General features: G+C 36.9%; 1 protein-coding gene across 2 annotated transcripts in view; it reads left to right on the top strand.

Moving 5' to 3' along the window:
- Positions 1-17,292, top strand: part of PHKB (phosphorylase kinase regulatory subunit beta) — a 227,914-nt gene extending 210,622 nt beyond the window's left edge. For both annotated transcript variants that reach the window (XM_070388471.1, XM_070388472.1), the window contains 5 exons: positions 3,477-3,611; positions 9,607-9,736; positions 13,301-13,408; positions 15,648-15,788; positions 16,416-17,292. In XM_070388471.1, the coding sequence (XP_070244572.1) occupies positions 3,477-3,611; positions 9,607-9,736; positions 13,301-13,408; positions 15,648-15,788; positions 16,416-16,553 (652 nt within the window). In that variant the 3' untranslated portion in view covers positions 16,554-17,292. The remainder of the gene's footprint in view (positions 1-3,476; positions 3,612-9,606; positions 9,737-13,300; positions 13,409-15,647; positions 15,789-16,415) is intronic.
- Positions 17,293-18,451: the final 1,159 nt, after the last annotated feature.

Genomic DNA, 18,451 nt, shown 5'->3' with positions numbered 1-18,451 from the left:
AGCAATTGTTAGTAATTTGCATTTACTGTATTTGCTTCTTTTTTTGCTGTAGATTATAAAGCAAATCTACGACATTTTGACTTTTACCCCTCATAATTTTAGTAAGTATATATCGAAAGTAAGGAAGGGGCTTGCCTGGTGGCTCAGTGGTAAAGAATCTGCCTGCCAGTGCAGGAGATGTGGATTTGATCCCTGGATCAGGAAGATCCCCTAGAGAAGGAAATGGTTTCTCCCACTCCAGTATTCTTGCCTGGAGAATCCCCCTGGACAGAGAAGCCTGGCAGGCTACAGTCCATGGAGTCACAAAAGAGTCAGACACAACTTAGCAACTAAACAACAACAAAAGTAAGGAAAAGGAAATTTTCTTAATAACCACAATACCATTATCACACCCAACACAATTAGCAATGATTCTGTAATATTACAATATTTTTATTCATGTTTTTCTGGTTGTTCCCAGAATGACTTTGTTTTATAAATAATCAGGGTTGCAAAGAAGGTCCCCACAAGGCACTAGTTGTTACATCGCTTAAGTCATGGTTAATCTAAAACAATACCCCTCACCCCATTATTCTTTTCATGATGTTAACTTGCTTGGGGAGACTTAAAAGATTGGTCTTTAAATCTGAAATTTGATGTTGCTTCTATTATACTAAGCTGCCTCAAATGTAAATTTTAAATGTTAAAGAAATACAATAATAAATAGAAAACAACTCTGTCTAACCTTAAAATTAAAAGTAGAATTTTTTATTTTAAAGAGTTCACAGAACAGTTTACAGTAAGTGAAATGTTGTAAGAATTAATTTCATAAGCGACTTTAAAATCAAAATAAAATCCAAAGTAGTAACTGTATCCTTGTGACTTTTATGTCTGTATTAGCATTTTGACTAAATGTAGTTCATAATAGTGAAGATGAACAAATAAATAAATTTTAGTGGTTTGGTGTTTTAGTCCCTAAGTCATGTCCAACTCTTGCAATCCCATGAACCTGTAGCCCACCAGGCTCCTCTGTCCTTGGGATTCTCCAGGTGAGAATACTGTAGTGGGTTGCCATTTCCTTCTCCAGAGGATCTTCCCGACCCAGGGATCAAACCCTTCTCTCCTGCATCACAGGCAGATTCTCTACCAACTGAGCTATGAGGAAGTCCTAATAAATTCTAGTGTTTGGCAATAATATAAGTTTAGTCCAATTTTTCTTTTCAGCTGATTAGAGAAGTGCAAATTGTACATCTTAACTCTGTCACAAGTTCTGTTGCACGTATCAGAAAACTCACAAACATGTATTTTGTTGTTTGTAAATACCTTGTCATCTTTACTGTTCTTAACAAAGAGCAAGCATTAAATATTGGTCATGTACTGTCAGTGGTAATAGTATGTATTTTACATTATTATGTCCTATTCTTGAGTATTTCTTCATGGCTATATAATCTATCTCAGCATCCAACTGGCCTGCTAGTTAAATGCCTAACTTCCAGAAATGGCAACAACGAAGAATAGTGAAGAGGATAGGAAAAAGAGGCGAGAGTTGCCTTATCAGAAGGATTGGAGCAGTCACAGAGCAGGGACACACTGCTTTGTCTCCTGTGGCCTGGCTAAGTGGGCAGGGCGATATGCTTGGTTGATATTACTTACTGTTCAACCCGGAAACTGTTACATTTTTCCTACCATTTTCTTCCACTGAGAGACATTAAAGTCACTCCATAAGGATGCAGCAGTATTGTTTTGCAAGCCAGCCTTGGCAGAAAGACAAAGACTTTAATTTTTGGTTATTTCCGTCTAACTTTTTCATCTCTATACCTGTGATAAGCCTTGTAGGCAGTCTTTCAAAGGAGTGCATCAAGAGAAAGATACTGAAATATTCGGGTGCAGTAGCTTCCCTGTGTTAAGTCTTCATTGCTGTAACTAATGTTTCTGCCTGTGCACTGGCTGTACAGCCCCTCTTTTGAGACAAAACCTGAGTAAATAGAGACACATTCTTTCCAGATGCTAAGCTTTCCTGTCCCTGTCTGTTATTCAGTTTTCACCAGAGGATTTAAGGATAAAGTATAGGATTCTGCTGTGTAAAACTAATTCCCTAGCTTTTCCTAATGGTGTGTAGAGTTTTGATTCCCTAAGGCACAGTGTTATTTCCAGAGTTTTCTTCAATTTGCATAACTGGTTTATCTGACTTCTTTCCTCAGAATAACAGAAATGAAATGAGATGACACTATAAAAATACTAAAAGCTTCTCAAATTAAAGAGTAAAATTATTTACACATAAAATGATGAAATATTTTGGGCATATCCAGGCATATAACTACCAGGCACACAAACAGTGCTCAATAAATACTTTCCTAAATAATCATAATAAAGCTGTTTCTGTAATAAAAATATACTTTATGAACAGCATTTAAATATCTATTAAAGAATAGATTCTTCTGAAATCTGTTGAATAAAGTGTGTTCTCTAATATACTAGTTATCAGTTCAGTTCAGTTCAGTCGCTCAGTCGTGTCCAACTCTTTGCAACCCCATGAATCGCAGCACGCCAGGCAACCCTGTCCATCACCAACTTCCGGAGTTCACTCAGACTCACGTCCATCAAGTCAGTGATGCCATCCAGCCATCTCATCCTCTGTCGTCCCCTTCTCCTCTTGCCCCCAATCCCTCCCAGCATCAGAGTCTTTTCCAATGAGTCAACTCTTCGCATGAGGTGGCCAAAGTACTGGAGTTTCAGCTTCAGCATCATTCCTTCCAAACAAATCCCAGGGTTGATCTCCTTCAGAATGGACTGGTTGGATCTCCTTGCAGTCCAAAGGACTCTCAAGAGTCTTCTCCAACACCACTGTTCAAAAGCATCAATTCTTTAGCACTCAGCTTTCTTCACAGTCCAACTCTCACATCCATACATGACCACTGGAAAAACCATAGCCTTGACTAGACGGACCTTTGTTGGCAAAGTAATGTCTCTGCTTTTCAATATGCTATTAAGTTATAACTAACTAACACATTTATATGTGTCTCTGTATTTAAAAGGCAGGTACTTCTCTATCCCTTCTAATTACAAGGGAATGACTACAAAATAAATGTAATAGGTAAGAAATACTTGTCCTTCCTGGGAAAGGAGCATTTATATAATAGTATATCACAGCTCATTTCTTAGAATGAGTTCTTATCCTATTTATTTTTTTCATATATCTATTATTAAGAAAATAGTAATGTGACAGCTACTACTCATCAATCTCATTTGGTAAGAACCTAAGTTTATTTTCATGTTTTACTACCTTACCACATATGCAAGAACAGGCCTCATTTTTAACAGTCTAATCATGTCACATAATCTTGATGGAAGTAATTCTATCAGAAGTTCAGGAAATTTAAATAGCCTTTTTCATTCTTCTTTGGATGGGTCAGTGCTGTTAAGGGCATTGCAATGAGAAGCACAAGGTGATTTTATTTTAAGAGTTACTGATTCATGCTTCCCTTGTTTTGTTTCAGGTGGATCATCCATGCTATGGAGTATGAACTACAGATCCGTGGTGGAAACAAGCCAGCCAGAGACTTATATCAGCTGTCACCCAGTGAAGTAAAACAGCTTCTATTGGATATTCTCCAGCCTCAACAGAATGGAAGGTAATGACGGTCCTTTGTTACTTACAGGACACTCTGGATTTACAATAAAATTTTATACATGTGTGTGTATGGAATTAGTAAGATGTTAATAAGAAATAAAGTGTAGCAAAGTGTCAATACTAGATGGGCAGCATACATAGAGATACTAATTAAAATGTCTATCTTCAGTTGTAATTTTGTATTGATTTGAATTTTATACTTTTTCCAGGTATAGTTTGTAATAATTTTTATTATTCTGTGTATAATGTAGTACTTCATTTTACTTTGGTCAATTCCCTTTCTAATCTTTGGTAGCACTCACCATCTCCTCCCAACATTTTGGCACACAAGTTTGAGTTTGATAATGTTAATTAAATTCTTGCTTGTAACTGTCTCTTTAAGTAGACTATAATCTTCTTCAGAGTAAACTGTTTTAGATGTAACTTGTACCAACCTTAGAATATAAGTAAAGCAAATACTTTGGATTGCTTTGAATTGAAGAGTTATTTTTATGACAAAAACAGTTTTAATGTAATTACTTAGGCAAACAGTTATTGAGCGCTATTTGTGTGCCTGGTACTTTCCAAAGTGATATAGTTATATGCCTAGAAATATCTAGGAAAAAAGTCTTCTGCAAAAGTAGACGTGAACAAACAGAAAAGCATCCTTTTTCTTAAACAGGAAGACTTTAAAGATGTCTAACAATTCCAATAAAATTCCAACAAGCTGTTTTATGGATTTAGACCAGTAAATACTAAAATTCCTATGCAAAAGCAGACATGCAAGAATAACCAGAAAAACATAAAGACTTGCCCTAAGAGAGACAGTTGAAGTATTTAATAGCCTTTATAATTAAAATAATGTGATGCTGGTACATGAACAGAGAAACAGAACTAGTGAACAGAATAGAAAGTCCAGAAATAGACCCCCGATCACATCTGGAAATTGTGTGTGATGGAGGTGACGCCTCAAATCACTGGGTCAAAGGTAGACTTTTTAAATAACTAGTGATGTGACAACTGGGTAACGACTTGGAAAAGATAAAATAAAATCCATACTTTATACTGTACTTAAGAATAAACTTCAAACAGATTAGTGATTAAACATTTAAAAAAATGAAACTGTGCTGGTGCTAAAGTCGTCCCAGGTGGCTGAAGTGGTAAAGAATCCACCTGCCAATGCCTGTGCCAGTGCCAATGCCAATCCACCTGCCTGTGGAGATGCAGGCCGGAGACATGGGTCCAATTCCTGGGTCGGGAAGACCCCCTGGAGGAGAAAATGGTAACCCACTCCAGTATTCTTGCCTGGGAAATCCCACAGACAAAGGAGCCTGGTGGGATATAGTCCATGGAATCACAAAGAAATTGGACATGACTTAGCTCTTGAGAGTCCCTTGGACTGCAAGGAGATCCAACCAGTCCATTCTGAAGGAGATCAGCCCTGGGTGTTCTTTGGAAGGAATGATGCTAAAGCTGAAACTCCAGTACTTTGGCCACCTCAGGCGAAGAGTTGACTCATTGGAAAAGACTCTGATGCTGGGAGGGATTGGGGGCAGGAGGAGAAGGGGACGACAGAGGATGAGATAGCTGGATGGCATCACTGACTCGATGGACGTGAGTCTCAGTGAACTCCGGGAGTTGGTGATGGACAGGGAGGCCTGGTGTGCTGCGATTCATGAGGTCACAAAGAGTCAGACACGACTGAACGACTGAATGAACTGAACTGAACTAGCTTGAAGAAGACATGGGTAAATTCCTCTGTAACCTTGGTATGAGAAAGACTTTCTAACTATGACTCAAGCCTAGGGGCAATAAAAGATTAATAAAACTATATAAAAATTAAAACCCGCATTTTTCATAGAAAAAAATAGGCAATGCCAAAAGACAACTGAGAAGCTGGAGCAAAACATGTGTTACAAAGAGTTAATGCTAACTCTTAAAAATTGAGAAAAATGGGGGAAGATACAATTGATCAATTCATTTAAAATGTTAAAAATGGACCTTAAATATTGGAGAGATGTTCAAACTAACTCATAATTAGAGAAATATAAATTAAAACACATTGAGATACCATTTCTCATCTATAAGACTGGCAAAGTTAAAGAGTATGGGGAACATTTGCTGAGGCTGTGGAGAAAACAGATAGTCCCATATACAGCTGATGAGTACAACCCTTCTATATGAGAATTTGATAATATCTTAAAAAAAGTCTACATGTGCACTTATCCTTTGACCCAGCAGTCTTAGTCTTATTTTTAAGGACCCACCCTGGAGATTTGCCTCCAACAATGTGAGTATATATGCACGAGGTTATTCATTGCATCATCATCTATAATTGCAAATTTTGGAATGCCCATGACCTAAGTCCTCATACATGGGGAATTATTTGAATAAACTGTGGTAAATGTCCACACAGTGGAGATTATGAAGTTGTGAAAAAGAACAAGTGTGGTCTCTATGAACTGATAGGGAATATCTCTAGGCTGTATTGATACCTGAGAATAGCAAAGTACAAAAGAGTATAGTACTCTACTCTTCATGTAAGAAAGAAGAGGATATCTGCTCATTTTTGCAGAAGAAATATAGGAAGGCTAAATCAGAAACTAGTGAAATTGGTTACCTTCAGAGAGTGGGTGGGAACAGGGTGGAAAGAATGAAAAAAATAGATCACAGCAGTAGGGTTGAGGGGAGAGCAATACTTCAAATTCAGACCATTTGAATAGCTCTGACTGTCCAACTTCTGTGATATTTCTAAAACATAAATAATTATTCCCCAAACATAAATCATTAATGAAAATTAATCCAGATGTGGAAGGTACCAAAAATAGAATACACACAGACAATTGACCCTAACCATATTACAAATGAATAATATTACCACACTGAAGCAGGGGGGAAGACAAGAATTAACCAAAGTACCTTTGGAAAACATTGACTAGACACTGTAAAGCTAAACAAAAAGAGAACTACACACAAATCGTGGACTCTGTATAGTAATTTTTTTTTTTCTCACAGAGGTAGGAATTAGCAATTCTGGAATTTATACACACATGCATAGTATTATATATTGGGTTGGCTGAAAAGTTCGTTTGAGATTTTCCATGACATCTTACAGAGAAACCCATACGAACTTTTTGGTCAACGCAAAGATGGTGCATATACATATACACACACTGAGGTTAAATAAATAATTCAATATAGTGGAGCTCATTTGAGCCAGATTTTTTTTCAATGTTGAAATATATAGTTACAAATAAGGAAAGGAGAATGGCTAGAGTATTCCCTGTGGTGTTTGATTGGAATTGGAAGTATCACTGTGAATTGATAGTTTTTACAAAGATGGATAGATACAGAAATAAATGGGAATGTGTATATGTATATGGGAGCATACATCCTGGTCTTTCCTAACTGTCCACTAAGAGAACCTAGAAGCAGTGAAACCCCAATAGCAGTGAGCAAACCTGGTACCCAGATACTGATTTCCAAATAACACTTTCTAATGGAAAGAACCAGGATTCCTTGGAGAAGTAGTTGATTGCAGGGCTGGGGCAGGAAAAACACAAGATAAACCTGAAGCATCTTGTTGTACCAGAAAGTAAGAAAATGCTCCAAAAACTATAGAGGTGTGTTAGAAGGATGCCAGAGACAATGTGAAGGAGGCTCAATGACCAAAGCTGGGACAATTTTGAGCAACAAAATAAATAATGATACCATTGGATTACATCCAGTAGAATAAAGATCCATAAGTCCATGCTGATATAAATTGATAAATGGGAGAGAAGGGACTCTTTTTACAATAGAATTCCAATTAATAAGTGTAGGTGGAATGATGATAATGTTGGTGGAATAATGATCACCATTAGGCAAGTACAACAATAACCATTGCAGGCAAGAACCCCTAGATTTAGTGGGTGGAAGTATGATGAGAAATGGGAATTTGTATAATTTCAGAGTATTTCCACTCAAGATACTTTTTAATTGTAAAAGGAAAAATTGTAACTTTACAGTGAAACCCAGCAGACTCCACCTTAACCAAATGATCAAGTTAACATCATCAGTAGTAAGATACGTCAGCATTACATACCCCCTGGTACGATGTGCTGAGAAAGGGTACAGCCATTTCTGGGTATTGCAAAACAGTGCATAACCTGAGTTTAATCATGAGAAAACATCTGACAAACCTAAATTGAGGTACATTCTACAAAATAACTGACTTTTCTAAAATGTCAAAGTTGTGAAAGATAAAGATTTGAGGAACTGTCACAGATTAGAAGAGCCTAAGGAGACCTGAACACTAATGCAGTGTGGGGTCCTGGGTGGGACACAGGACCAAAACAAGGAAATTTGCAGTGAAATTGGCAAAATTTGAGTACGGTCCATAAGATTAGTAATATTCTACCAATGTTTATTTCCTGGTTTCGATAGTTGTACTATTGATTATGTAAGATGACAGAAAGTAGAAGAGGCTGAGTAGAGGAACATTTTTTTTTTTTTTTGCTTTTCTGTAAACCTAAATTTTTTCTAAGTAAAAAGTCAAAAGATAAAAATAAGAGAATTCTTCTAAAATAATTCCTGCTCTGTGAATATTCACACATTTTTACCTTTTATGTTGTTCTAAGCAAACATCTTCCTTTTATAGTCTTAACCATGACTTCACAGAACTCTGAAAGCATCTTTTTTGTTGTTGCCAAACAAAGGAAGAAAGGGGAAGAATCACATGGAAAATATTCAGTTTGCATACCCATTATCCAAATTAAAACATCACAAAGGAACCTTTTTGGCTTTTTTCTTTAGCATAGCAGTGAACCCAGCCACACAAATCTGGGCCTACCAAGAGAAGCTATAAATCCAAAAGAGATACCTCCTCACTTGTGTAGTGATGTAACTTCTCGATCCTCTTTCACCAGAACAACAATGTCTTTTTCTGATCACTGTATCCTGCATAATGAGTTTCACACCTAGAAATATTGTTGATCATTACTTGTGGTTGATGACACATTTTACTCTGCTGCCTGTTTTAATACCAAGTATAAAAAAATTATATTTGTTCCTATCTTCAGCTTTTGTAATAATATACTACTATGTCATTTGTTTATTCTTTTCAGATTGTGAAAATTCTATATCTTTAGCAGTTTGTGATTGAAGTAACTATTATATTTTTAAGATTTAAAACTTAAATTCATTAAAATAATGGATCTAGAATTTTGACTCTGTATTAATTATTATGATGTGTAAGATTTGGTAGCTGATATTTTAGCAATGGTACTTTGGCTGTATTTAAGTAGAAAACTAAATATAAGGTTTAAATTAGCATATAAGGTTTAAAATAAGGTAATTTCATTAGATGGGCTTCCCTGGTGGCTCAGTGGTAAAGAATCAACTTGCCAATGCAGACTTGGGTTTGATCCCTGGGTCCTAAAGATCCCCAGTATTCTTACCTGAGAAATCCCATGGACAGAGGAGCCTGACAGGCTAGAGTCCCTGGGGTCCCAAAAGAGTCGGACATAACTTAGTGACTAAACAACAACAGTTTTATTAGATACATTATACTTTTTTGAGCACTCACCCACTTATCAGGTGGTTATTAAGCACCTTTCTTGGAGAGGTATATAGGAGTAACCAAACTATATATACAATGCCCATGTCTTCATGGAGCTTACATTTTATTGCACATAAGGACCAGGTGAACTTATTTTGAAATTGACTGTTCCTGTGTTTTTAAATTGAACTGTAATGCATGTTAGAAACTCATTTGATCACATAGTGAATTGTAAGAAACTTACTAGAGAATAACATTTTGCCTGTTAAATTTTTTTAGGGATTTTCTCCTTTCCTGCAAGTTCTGTTTTCACTATGAAATATTTAATAACCTCTATAACACATGGTAGATATGCATCATTGATGGATTTTGGCTTTTATTGCTCATTCTGTTGGAACAATTAATCCATATAAAAGCACTGCTTTTTGTCAGAACAAGCTTGTTTTTCAACACTGAGGCATTTTCTTTTGGTCTACAGATGTTGGCTGAACAGGCGGCAGATCGATGGCTCTTTGAATAGAACCCCCCCTGGGTTCTATGACAGAGTATGGCAGATCCTGGAACGCACACCCAATGGAATCATTGTAGCCGGGAGGCATTTGCCCCAGGTACAGCCCCACTGTGTCTGTGTCAGTAAAAGGGACTTCTCAAGAGACCTAAAGAGAAAAGAAGACAGCAGAGGATGAGATGGTTAGATAGCATCACAGACTCAATGGACATGAATCTGAGCAAATTCCAGGAGATGGTGAAGGACCCGGAAGCCTGGTGTGCCACTCTCCATGGGGTCACAAAGAGTCAACAGGACTTAGTGACTGAGCAACTACAAAGAAGCAGAGAGTTCTTCCCTTCTCTGCTTTGCAAATGACCTTTCTACTTATTTCAAAGAATATTTAGATACTTGAAAGGAGAAAAATAAGAAGCCTGCTCAAGTGGATTAGAAATAATAGCAATGATGGTAGAAATACCACCAAGTGCAATAGGCCAGCGGCAGGGAACCTCACAAACAGGAAAACATACGTTCAAAAACCAAATCAGTCTGAAGAAACAAGGTGGTTTAGTAATGCTGTGGCTAGAAATTACTAATTAAAAATTGGATTGAACATGAAAAGTACAGTAACTTTTAGGTCATTAGACAATCACTTATTAACTGAGAGGTAACTGACATTTGATCTGAATGAATTAGTGTTCCCTTCTTCAAATGGTTTTCCAGGTTATATCAACTGGCCAGCCTCTTTAATTCTTTAATTTAATTCTGACACTTAAATCATTCTGCTTGTGCACAAACGTGAATAATTAGGCCTTCTAGAAATGGAGTTTGGGGAAGGAAATGGCAACCCACTCCAGTGTTCTTGCCTGGAGAATCCCAGGGACGGGGAAGCCTGGTGGGCTGCCGTCTATGGGGTCGCACAGAGTCGGACACAATTGAAGCAACTTAGCAGCAGTAGCAGCAGCAGAAATGGAGTACTATATCTGTTTATAGTGTTGAAACATCAGCCAAATTATTTGTAATAAAGGTCTTTATCAACGTATTCTTTTTTTATTGAAGTATAGTTGATATACAATGTGAGTTTCAGGTATACAACATAGTGATTCAATATTTCTATAGATTATATTCCATTTAAAGTTATTATAAAATATCAGCTATATTCCCTGTTCTGTAGCATATTTATTTATTTTATGCATAGTTTGTGCCTCTTAGTCTCCCACACCTATCTTGCCCTCTACTCTTCCCTCACCCCACTGGTAACTACTAGTTTGATCTCTGTAGCTGTGAAAATAAAATACTCTTAAAACACACACCTATACTCATTTTGTTTATATGTACATAGGGTATTTCTGAAAGAACCCACAAGAAATCGATAGCATTCTTTTGCCTTTGGGGAAAGGGACTGTGGTCTATGGTACAGCTTGGGCTTTTCACTGATAATCCTTTTTAACCTTTCAGATTTTTGAACTTTGTGAATCTATTATTTTTTTCTAAAAATGAATAAGAACTTTTTAAAAGTATTTTTTATGCTGTTCACAGACTGTTGATTGGTTTTGTTGGTTGTCAGTATAGGTGCTCCAGTCCTTCCCAAGGTGCTCTCTGTGACCATTGTATGGAGCGCCTCTGTCTCCTGTGGGCAGGGACCCACTTCAACTGTTCGTGTCCTGCTGCTTCTACTAGGCCTGTGTCTGAGCACAGTGGACTGTTGCAACCTTCTGTTGCTTCTTTCCCAGCCTCCGCTAATGCCTACCAGACTTTCTTTTAATTATCTGATCGCCTGGTCTCTCCTTGCTGACAACGTGTTAAGTATTTTTAAGTGCCAGGCTCTTTTCTAGGTGCTCCTTTAATCCTTACAGCTGTCTTTTGTGGTAGGTACTGTATTAGTACTGTTTGACAGATGAGGAGACTAAAACACAGCTCAGTGGTTTTCCCGAAGTCGTACATCTAGGAAGCACCTGACCTAGTGTGACCCTCTTCCCAGCAGTTTGGCTTCTGAGCCTTTTCTCTTAACTTCTCTGCTACACTTTCCACTTCTTTCAGAGACTGGAAAATAAGGTAGCCTGATAGCTCTTCTCTAGATTTAATTATCATATTGCATACTAGCTATGCTGACTTTTCAATGAGATATATTAAAAGGACATTGATGTGAACCCATGAAAAGATCTTCCTTTCCTTCTGTAACCCCATTAATCTCATTGCTAGACATCTAAACAGTTATAATTGCAGGCATATCTCAAATAGTGCAAGTTTGGTTCCAGATGATCACAGTAAAGCAAATTACATAATTTTTTCTGGTTATCCAGTACATATTAAAGTTATGTATACACTATACTGTAGTCTGCTAGGCATGCAATAGTGTTATATCTAAGAAAACAATGTACATACCTTAATTTAAAAGTACTTGTTGCTAAAAATTGGTAACTATCATCTAAAAACACAGGGCTGCCAGAAACTTTCAATTTGTAAAATGAACAACAACAACAAAAATCTGTAAAGTGCAGTAAAGTGAAGCACAATAAAACAAGGTATGCCTCCACCAGCTTCATTTTCCCCTGAATTAGGTACTATCTATAATCACTGACAGTATGTTGGATTGTACTGAATACAAAATACAATAGATGGACCATGTTGCATATAGGACTGAAGCATTATTACACCAAGCAAAATAATATTGCTGTCACTTAATTGAAAGGAAACAATGGGCTTGGTCCCATTTTGAATAGTAGGTAGATACACATGTTCTAGGGTATGAGGAAATTCACTGTAGATCATGCTCTGAGGTAAAGGCAAATAAGTATGACTCATCATCTCTTCATCTCTGGTAATAATTCTGGTGACTCCATCTGCTCTCCCTCATTCAAGCCTAACATTTAGAGCCTTTCCTTCCATCCTTTGAAGATTATCCAGCATGCCAAGATTTTTTCTTTTTTTGAGTTTATTTTCTGCTTTCATTTGGTTTGTGGAAAGTATATGGAAGATTTTTATAATACTCTTGTTTTAAATGAAATATAAAGAGGAGATTAGAGAACATTTTTTTTGTTTTGCCTTTTTCTGTGTTTGCTTACCATTTCTGCACATGATATTGTTTCACTTATTTGTGTGCATTTTTATACTGCCAGCTCAGAAGGACTGCCACAGAAATGATGTTAATTCAGTAGCAAGTGACTTAGATGCTGAAGTCTGATGGCAAGCACAACTTGTGTTAATTCTGAAAGCAATATGTATTCTTAATGTGTTGTTCAATTTTTGGCCATTCCTTTTGTGTATTCCTAGAGAAGGAAATGGCAACCCACTCCAGTACTCTTGTCTGGAAAATTCCATGGACAGAGGAGCCTTGTAGGCTACAATCCATGGGGTTGCAAAGAGCCAGACATGACTAAGCAGCTTCACTTCACTTGACTTCACTTCACTTTTGTGTATTGAAGTAGTTTCCTAATACAGTCCTCTTTTCCCTAAATACATTAATATAGGAAAGATAACTACTAAAAACAGGAGGTTTAATTTATCACAAGAGTCAGCTGGTTAGCTTAAGTAGTTTGACATATATAAAATCCAGTCATAAAGCTGAAAATGCTCTCTAAGGTTTTGTAGAAGCTGAAAAAGATACTAGTGAATAAAATTTTCCTGTTAAGCGGGAACCAGAGTGTAACAATGCAGCATTTTAATGTTGAGTTATTTTTTTCAGCAACCAACCCTGTCAGATATGACCATGTATGAGATGAATTTCTCTCTCCTTGTTGAAGACATGTTGGGAAATATTGACCAGCCAAAATACAGACAGATTGTCGTGGAGGTTTGTATTTAAAAATGTAGATTGCTGAAGAAATGCTTTCTATCTGCTCCCTGAAAACCAGTATAAAGGAAACTGCTTAAGAGGCCAGGAATTCACTCCTCACCTAACCCAGATCTCCAGTTGAGTCCTGGAGGAGATGGTCATCCTTGACCCTTGAGTCGAGGCACATAAACAATTCAAACATCTTAAATCCATCAGGGTAGAAAGACTGGCCAACTTTCCCAGCTACACACTCATCCCCACAGTAAGTGCATCAACAGTACCGTAAAAGAGAGGATGTGACCTTTTTCTGTTTGTCTTATTTTCATTTTCTCCTGTTTACAGAAATAACTCATGACTATTGTAGAAAAGTTCAATAGTTGAAAAAAATTATAGAAAAGAAAACCAAAATATATCTCTATATCCACTAGCAATAGATCGTCACTATTATTTTGAGGGACACCTTTCCAGACATCTCTGTGAACAGAGAAAGGCTGTAATTTTGTATCTCATCATTGCTGCGTGTAAAGTTAAATGCCAAAATACACACACCTGTGCATGCACACATACACATATTGTTTTGCCATTTTAAAGTATTATATCAAATACATAGAGACTCCCTTGAATGGATATAATTTATAGCTCATCCTCACATTGTTTCTCTGGGAATGTCTCCATCAGACTCTGTGTTTCTTGAGGGTGGGTAATATGTCCTGTTGATACCGAAGCTCTCAGTGAGTGCTGGACTGGATGTGGCACCTCCTAAAATCCAGCGTGTCTGGAGCTACAGTCAACTGAGTGAGATTCAGCCTCATCTATGATAGGCCAGAATTTGGGTAAGAGTATCAGCCAGTCAGATTCATAGCTTGTGGGAGTAAGACAGAGACTGGGGTGAAGAAAAGATGGGATTTTTAGAAGCGTGATTGCCTTCTTTGTACAGTTAACCTTTTGGTATCTCATGCCTATAGATGCCCCTAAAATGAGGTCATTCTCTTTGCAGAAGAAATTTACCTTTAGAACTTGAGCAAAACTTCAAATTCTTTTGGCTAAAGCTCTGCCCCAAGGTCTCCCACAGTGTGACTTCTGGATTTTTTCCTAGTGTTTCCTTTGGTTCTTTCAGGTACTAATTGGGAAACATTTCAATAAAGTATATCAGAAAGATTCCCAAGTTGGAAATTATGTCTTTATCCTGTTTCATGTACAAACTAGAAACCATAATCATCATCAGAAAGTCTTTACCAAGCATTGTATACTCAGATACAATTTTGCATATTACAGTTTGTCATATAAAATGAACATTACTACTTAGGATAAAAGTATACGGTAACCAAGCAATAGGATGATGTCTTAAACTAAGATAGCTTATACAAACCAAATAGTGCTCATGTCATAAAGAATCACAGTTAAGTATATTGTTTAAAATATAACTGTCCCCTGAGAAATACTGTGATGTCAGAGAATTATACTCATTTTGGCATGCTAGACTTAAGTCAGGAGAAGGCGATGGCACCCCACTCCAGTGCTCTTGCCTGGAAAATCCCATGGACGGAGGAGCCTGGTAGGCTGCAGTCCATGGGGTCGCTAAGAGTCAGACACAACTGAACAACTTGACTTTCACTTTTCACTTTCATGCATTGGAGAAGGAAATGGCAACGCACTCCAATGTTCTTGCCTGGAGAATCCCAGGGACGGCGGAGCCTGTTGGGCTGCCATCTATGGGATCACACAGAGTCGGACACGACTGAAGTGACTTAGCAGCAGCAGCAGACTTAAGTCATTTGATCGTGAGGGTAGATCCAGAATCTCCACTGTACTCATCTGCTCTCTGAGGCAGCCGCTGCCCCACTGGACCCTGTTTTGGTCCACCAAACAGTGGCTTGCCTGCCACCAAACATGAAGGTCTAAAGACTAGAGACAGTTCAGACACTTTGGATACTATAGGGTACTATGTACTGTGACAGGATTAGAAAAGTCATTTTTCTAAGTTATCAATTTTATTTAAGTGACTAAAAAAACATTTCCATATAGCTACAGGGATACAGACAATGAAAAAAAAAAAAAAAGTGAGGTTTCCAAACAGAACTCATGTTATTAACTTGTATAGGTAGGAAGATTCCATCCATAGATGATCCTATCATTGTACAGAACAGGCTGTGGGATACAAGGACCATCCATCAATCTGAGCAAAGAATGAAAACATATGCAGACTATGTCGCTTTTATGATTCATATAATTGGCTTTCCATGTCTGTCCCTTCTAGTTACTAATGGTCGTATCCATTGTACTGGAAAGAAACCCTGAGCTAGAATTTCAAGACAAAGTAGATCTTGACAAACTGGTGAAAGAAGCATTTCATGAATTTCAAAAAGATGAGAGTCGACTAAAGGAAATTGAAAAACAAGTAAGTAGAGAAAATAGCTTTTTGTAGAATTTTTTTTCTCAATTCTTCAAAGTATCCGTAAATCCCTTATAATTTAACTTACAAAACAGATATACAGATTACAAAACAGGAGGAAGTCTGATTTATTTGAGGAATTAATGTTACTTTTTACTCAATTATTAGTCAATTCAGCTAAGAAGTTCTGACTAGAAAGATATCTAAGAAGAGATAAATTTCCTTTATGTAGTTAGCAGTTAAAATGTGTTTTACCAGGAAGAAGCCAGGGATTCCAGAAGACTATAAAATTAAATTCTGGGAGGATGGGATGAGTAACAGGCTACCCTCGTGCTGTGTACTACCTGATATAGCTCCTTCCAGGCTGTCTGTTTAATATTTTATTCTCGTCCATAAAAAGGTTCCCTAAGTAAATAAAAATTATCAGCAAAAAAGAGAATACTGAAATGCTGTCTTCATTTTATATGCTGAGAAGATGCTTCAGGAAAATAAAAGAAAAACTCAAGAAGCTCATATTTTCCACAAGGAAATCTTCCTGTGAATTTATTTTTCCCTCTCGGCTGACACTGATTTTACCTGTCAACTCTTTACAAACAAAAACTCAGATGACTCACTTACTATTTTCCTTTATAGGATGACATGACTTCCTTTTACAACACTCCCCCTCTGGGAAAAAGAGGAACATGCAGCTATTTGACAAAGGTCGTGATGAATCTGCTGCTGGAAGGAGAAGTCAAGCCAAGCAATGATGACCCATGTCTGGTTAGCTAGTGAGGAACGTGGTAGAGACTTTGTTAAGACAGGTTTTCCAGCAGTGTGTTGTTTGTGTTGAAGCTTAATCAAGGCAGCCATTAATGAGTGGGCTGACCATGCTGGTGAAGTGGTCGCCACACCCTTGGTGGAATTATTGGACTTTTTGCATGCCATAACCAATCTAATGGTAAGAAATGCTTGTAATCAAGTGAAAATAAGTTCTCATGATTATGCCAACTACAGTAATAATCTTTACTGAGCAGTAGTAATAGTTTATTAATTGAAAGTTTACCACTGCATGTTTTCTGACTACATAACTCTTCAAATTGGGCCTTTGCTCATTTTGGATTAAATTCCCACCTTACTGCCAATTAAATGAATTTTCCAACGAATAATGCATACCAAGAATGAAAGTATATTGAAAAAATGGTGAATTCTTTTTAAGTAACATGCTTCTAGAACAAAATATTAATATGCATCATAAAAGCAAAATCAACCAGCTGGTATTTTTATTCTCAAACTGAATTATTGGTAATATTTTAGAATACAGAGCTATTGTACAATTTTTACCTTGTAAACATTATTATGGTTTTGTATTTGTGCTAACTGTAGGGGTTGGACTAAAGTAATAAATCTATACCTTATCAAATATTTTCTTTGTGCCCTTAGTAAAAATAATATGAACTGTTAACCTAGTTTGTACTCATAAAAACAAAATTAAAAATCATTAAATTTTATTTCTGAATTAGTAAATATATCTGAATACATTCTTTGTTCTCATTATTCTCAATATTGAATTTATTACTCCTGAATATTTTCATTTAATTGATCAGGAGATAAAAGAGAATCTATGGTACCTACCATTACACGTATTTTGTTACCAAATTTACTTAAGCTAATGTTAATAAACATATAAAATAGGTTAAACATTTAAATTTCATCAGTTATTTCCTTACTGAATGTTACAATGAAGCCCATTAATTTGAGCCCTGACCCCAAAGGGAGTCATTTTTCTCACTAGTCTTACGGGAGTTTCACCTGAAAAGTCAAACTTGTCACAAAAAAATGCAGCCCATTTATAAAGTCTTGAAAGGATCTAAGACAGAAAGGACAAGTAGCTTAAGTGACAAGTCAGGTTGATATCAAATAAATGGATGCAGGAGCACGTGAAAAAATCTGGAGTCGGGCACATTCCTCATAACTTTGAGGTACACTTGCAAAGAGTGTGCTGGTTGGCAAAACTGAGAAAAATAAGGTAAAATCTTACTTTATAGAACTTTTTTGTTTTAAGAAATCAGGGAGAAAAATATTTTCAGAATCTGTTATGTATTAAGTGATTCACATGAATTATACTATCAAATCTGTATACTGATCATATGAAACAGAAATTGTTATCCTAGTTTTACAGTTAAGAATACTAAGCTCCAAGGACTTCCCTGGTGGTACAGTGGTTAAGAATCCGCCTTGCAATGCAGAGGACAGGGATTGATCCCTGGCTGGGAAACTAAGATCCCTGTGTACCACAACTACAGAGCCCACAGGCCACAACTAGAGAGCCCACATGCTGCCACCGCTGAGCCCACAGGCCACGAGTAGAGAGTCCGCGTGCCGTAGCAGAAGATCCCGCATGATGCAAAGGAGAGCCTGTGTGCCACAACTAAGATCCCGTGCAGCTAAATAAATGAATATTAAGAAATAAATTATACTGTCCAGATTATGTGATAAATTCCTCCACTTTTATGGTATGAAAAGAATTGAGATTTGTGTCTATAGTACAGAATCTATGTACTTTTAACTAATATTATAGAATCTATGTATATTTCATTAATCTACCACAGACTCTGATTTTTCTTCTCTCTAATGGGACTGTAGTGTTAGACTGCCACATTTCCAGGTAAAATCCACAAGGGAGAAGC

This window comes from Bos mutus, chromosome 18, assembly GCF_027580195.1.
Source record: "Bos mutus isolate GX-2022 chromosome 18, NWIPB_WYAK_1.1, whole genome shotgun sequence".
NCBI classification, from domain to species: domain Eukaryota; kingdom Metazoa; phylum Chordata; class Mammalia; order Artiodactyla; family Bovidae; genus Bos; species Bos mutus.
This window is presented reverse-complemented; position numbering and strand designations above follow the sequence as displayed.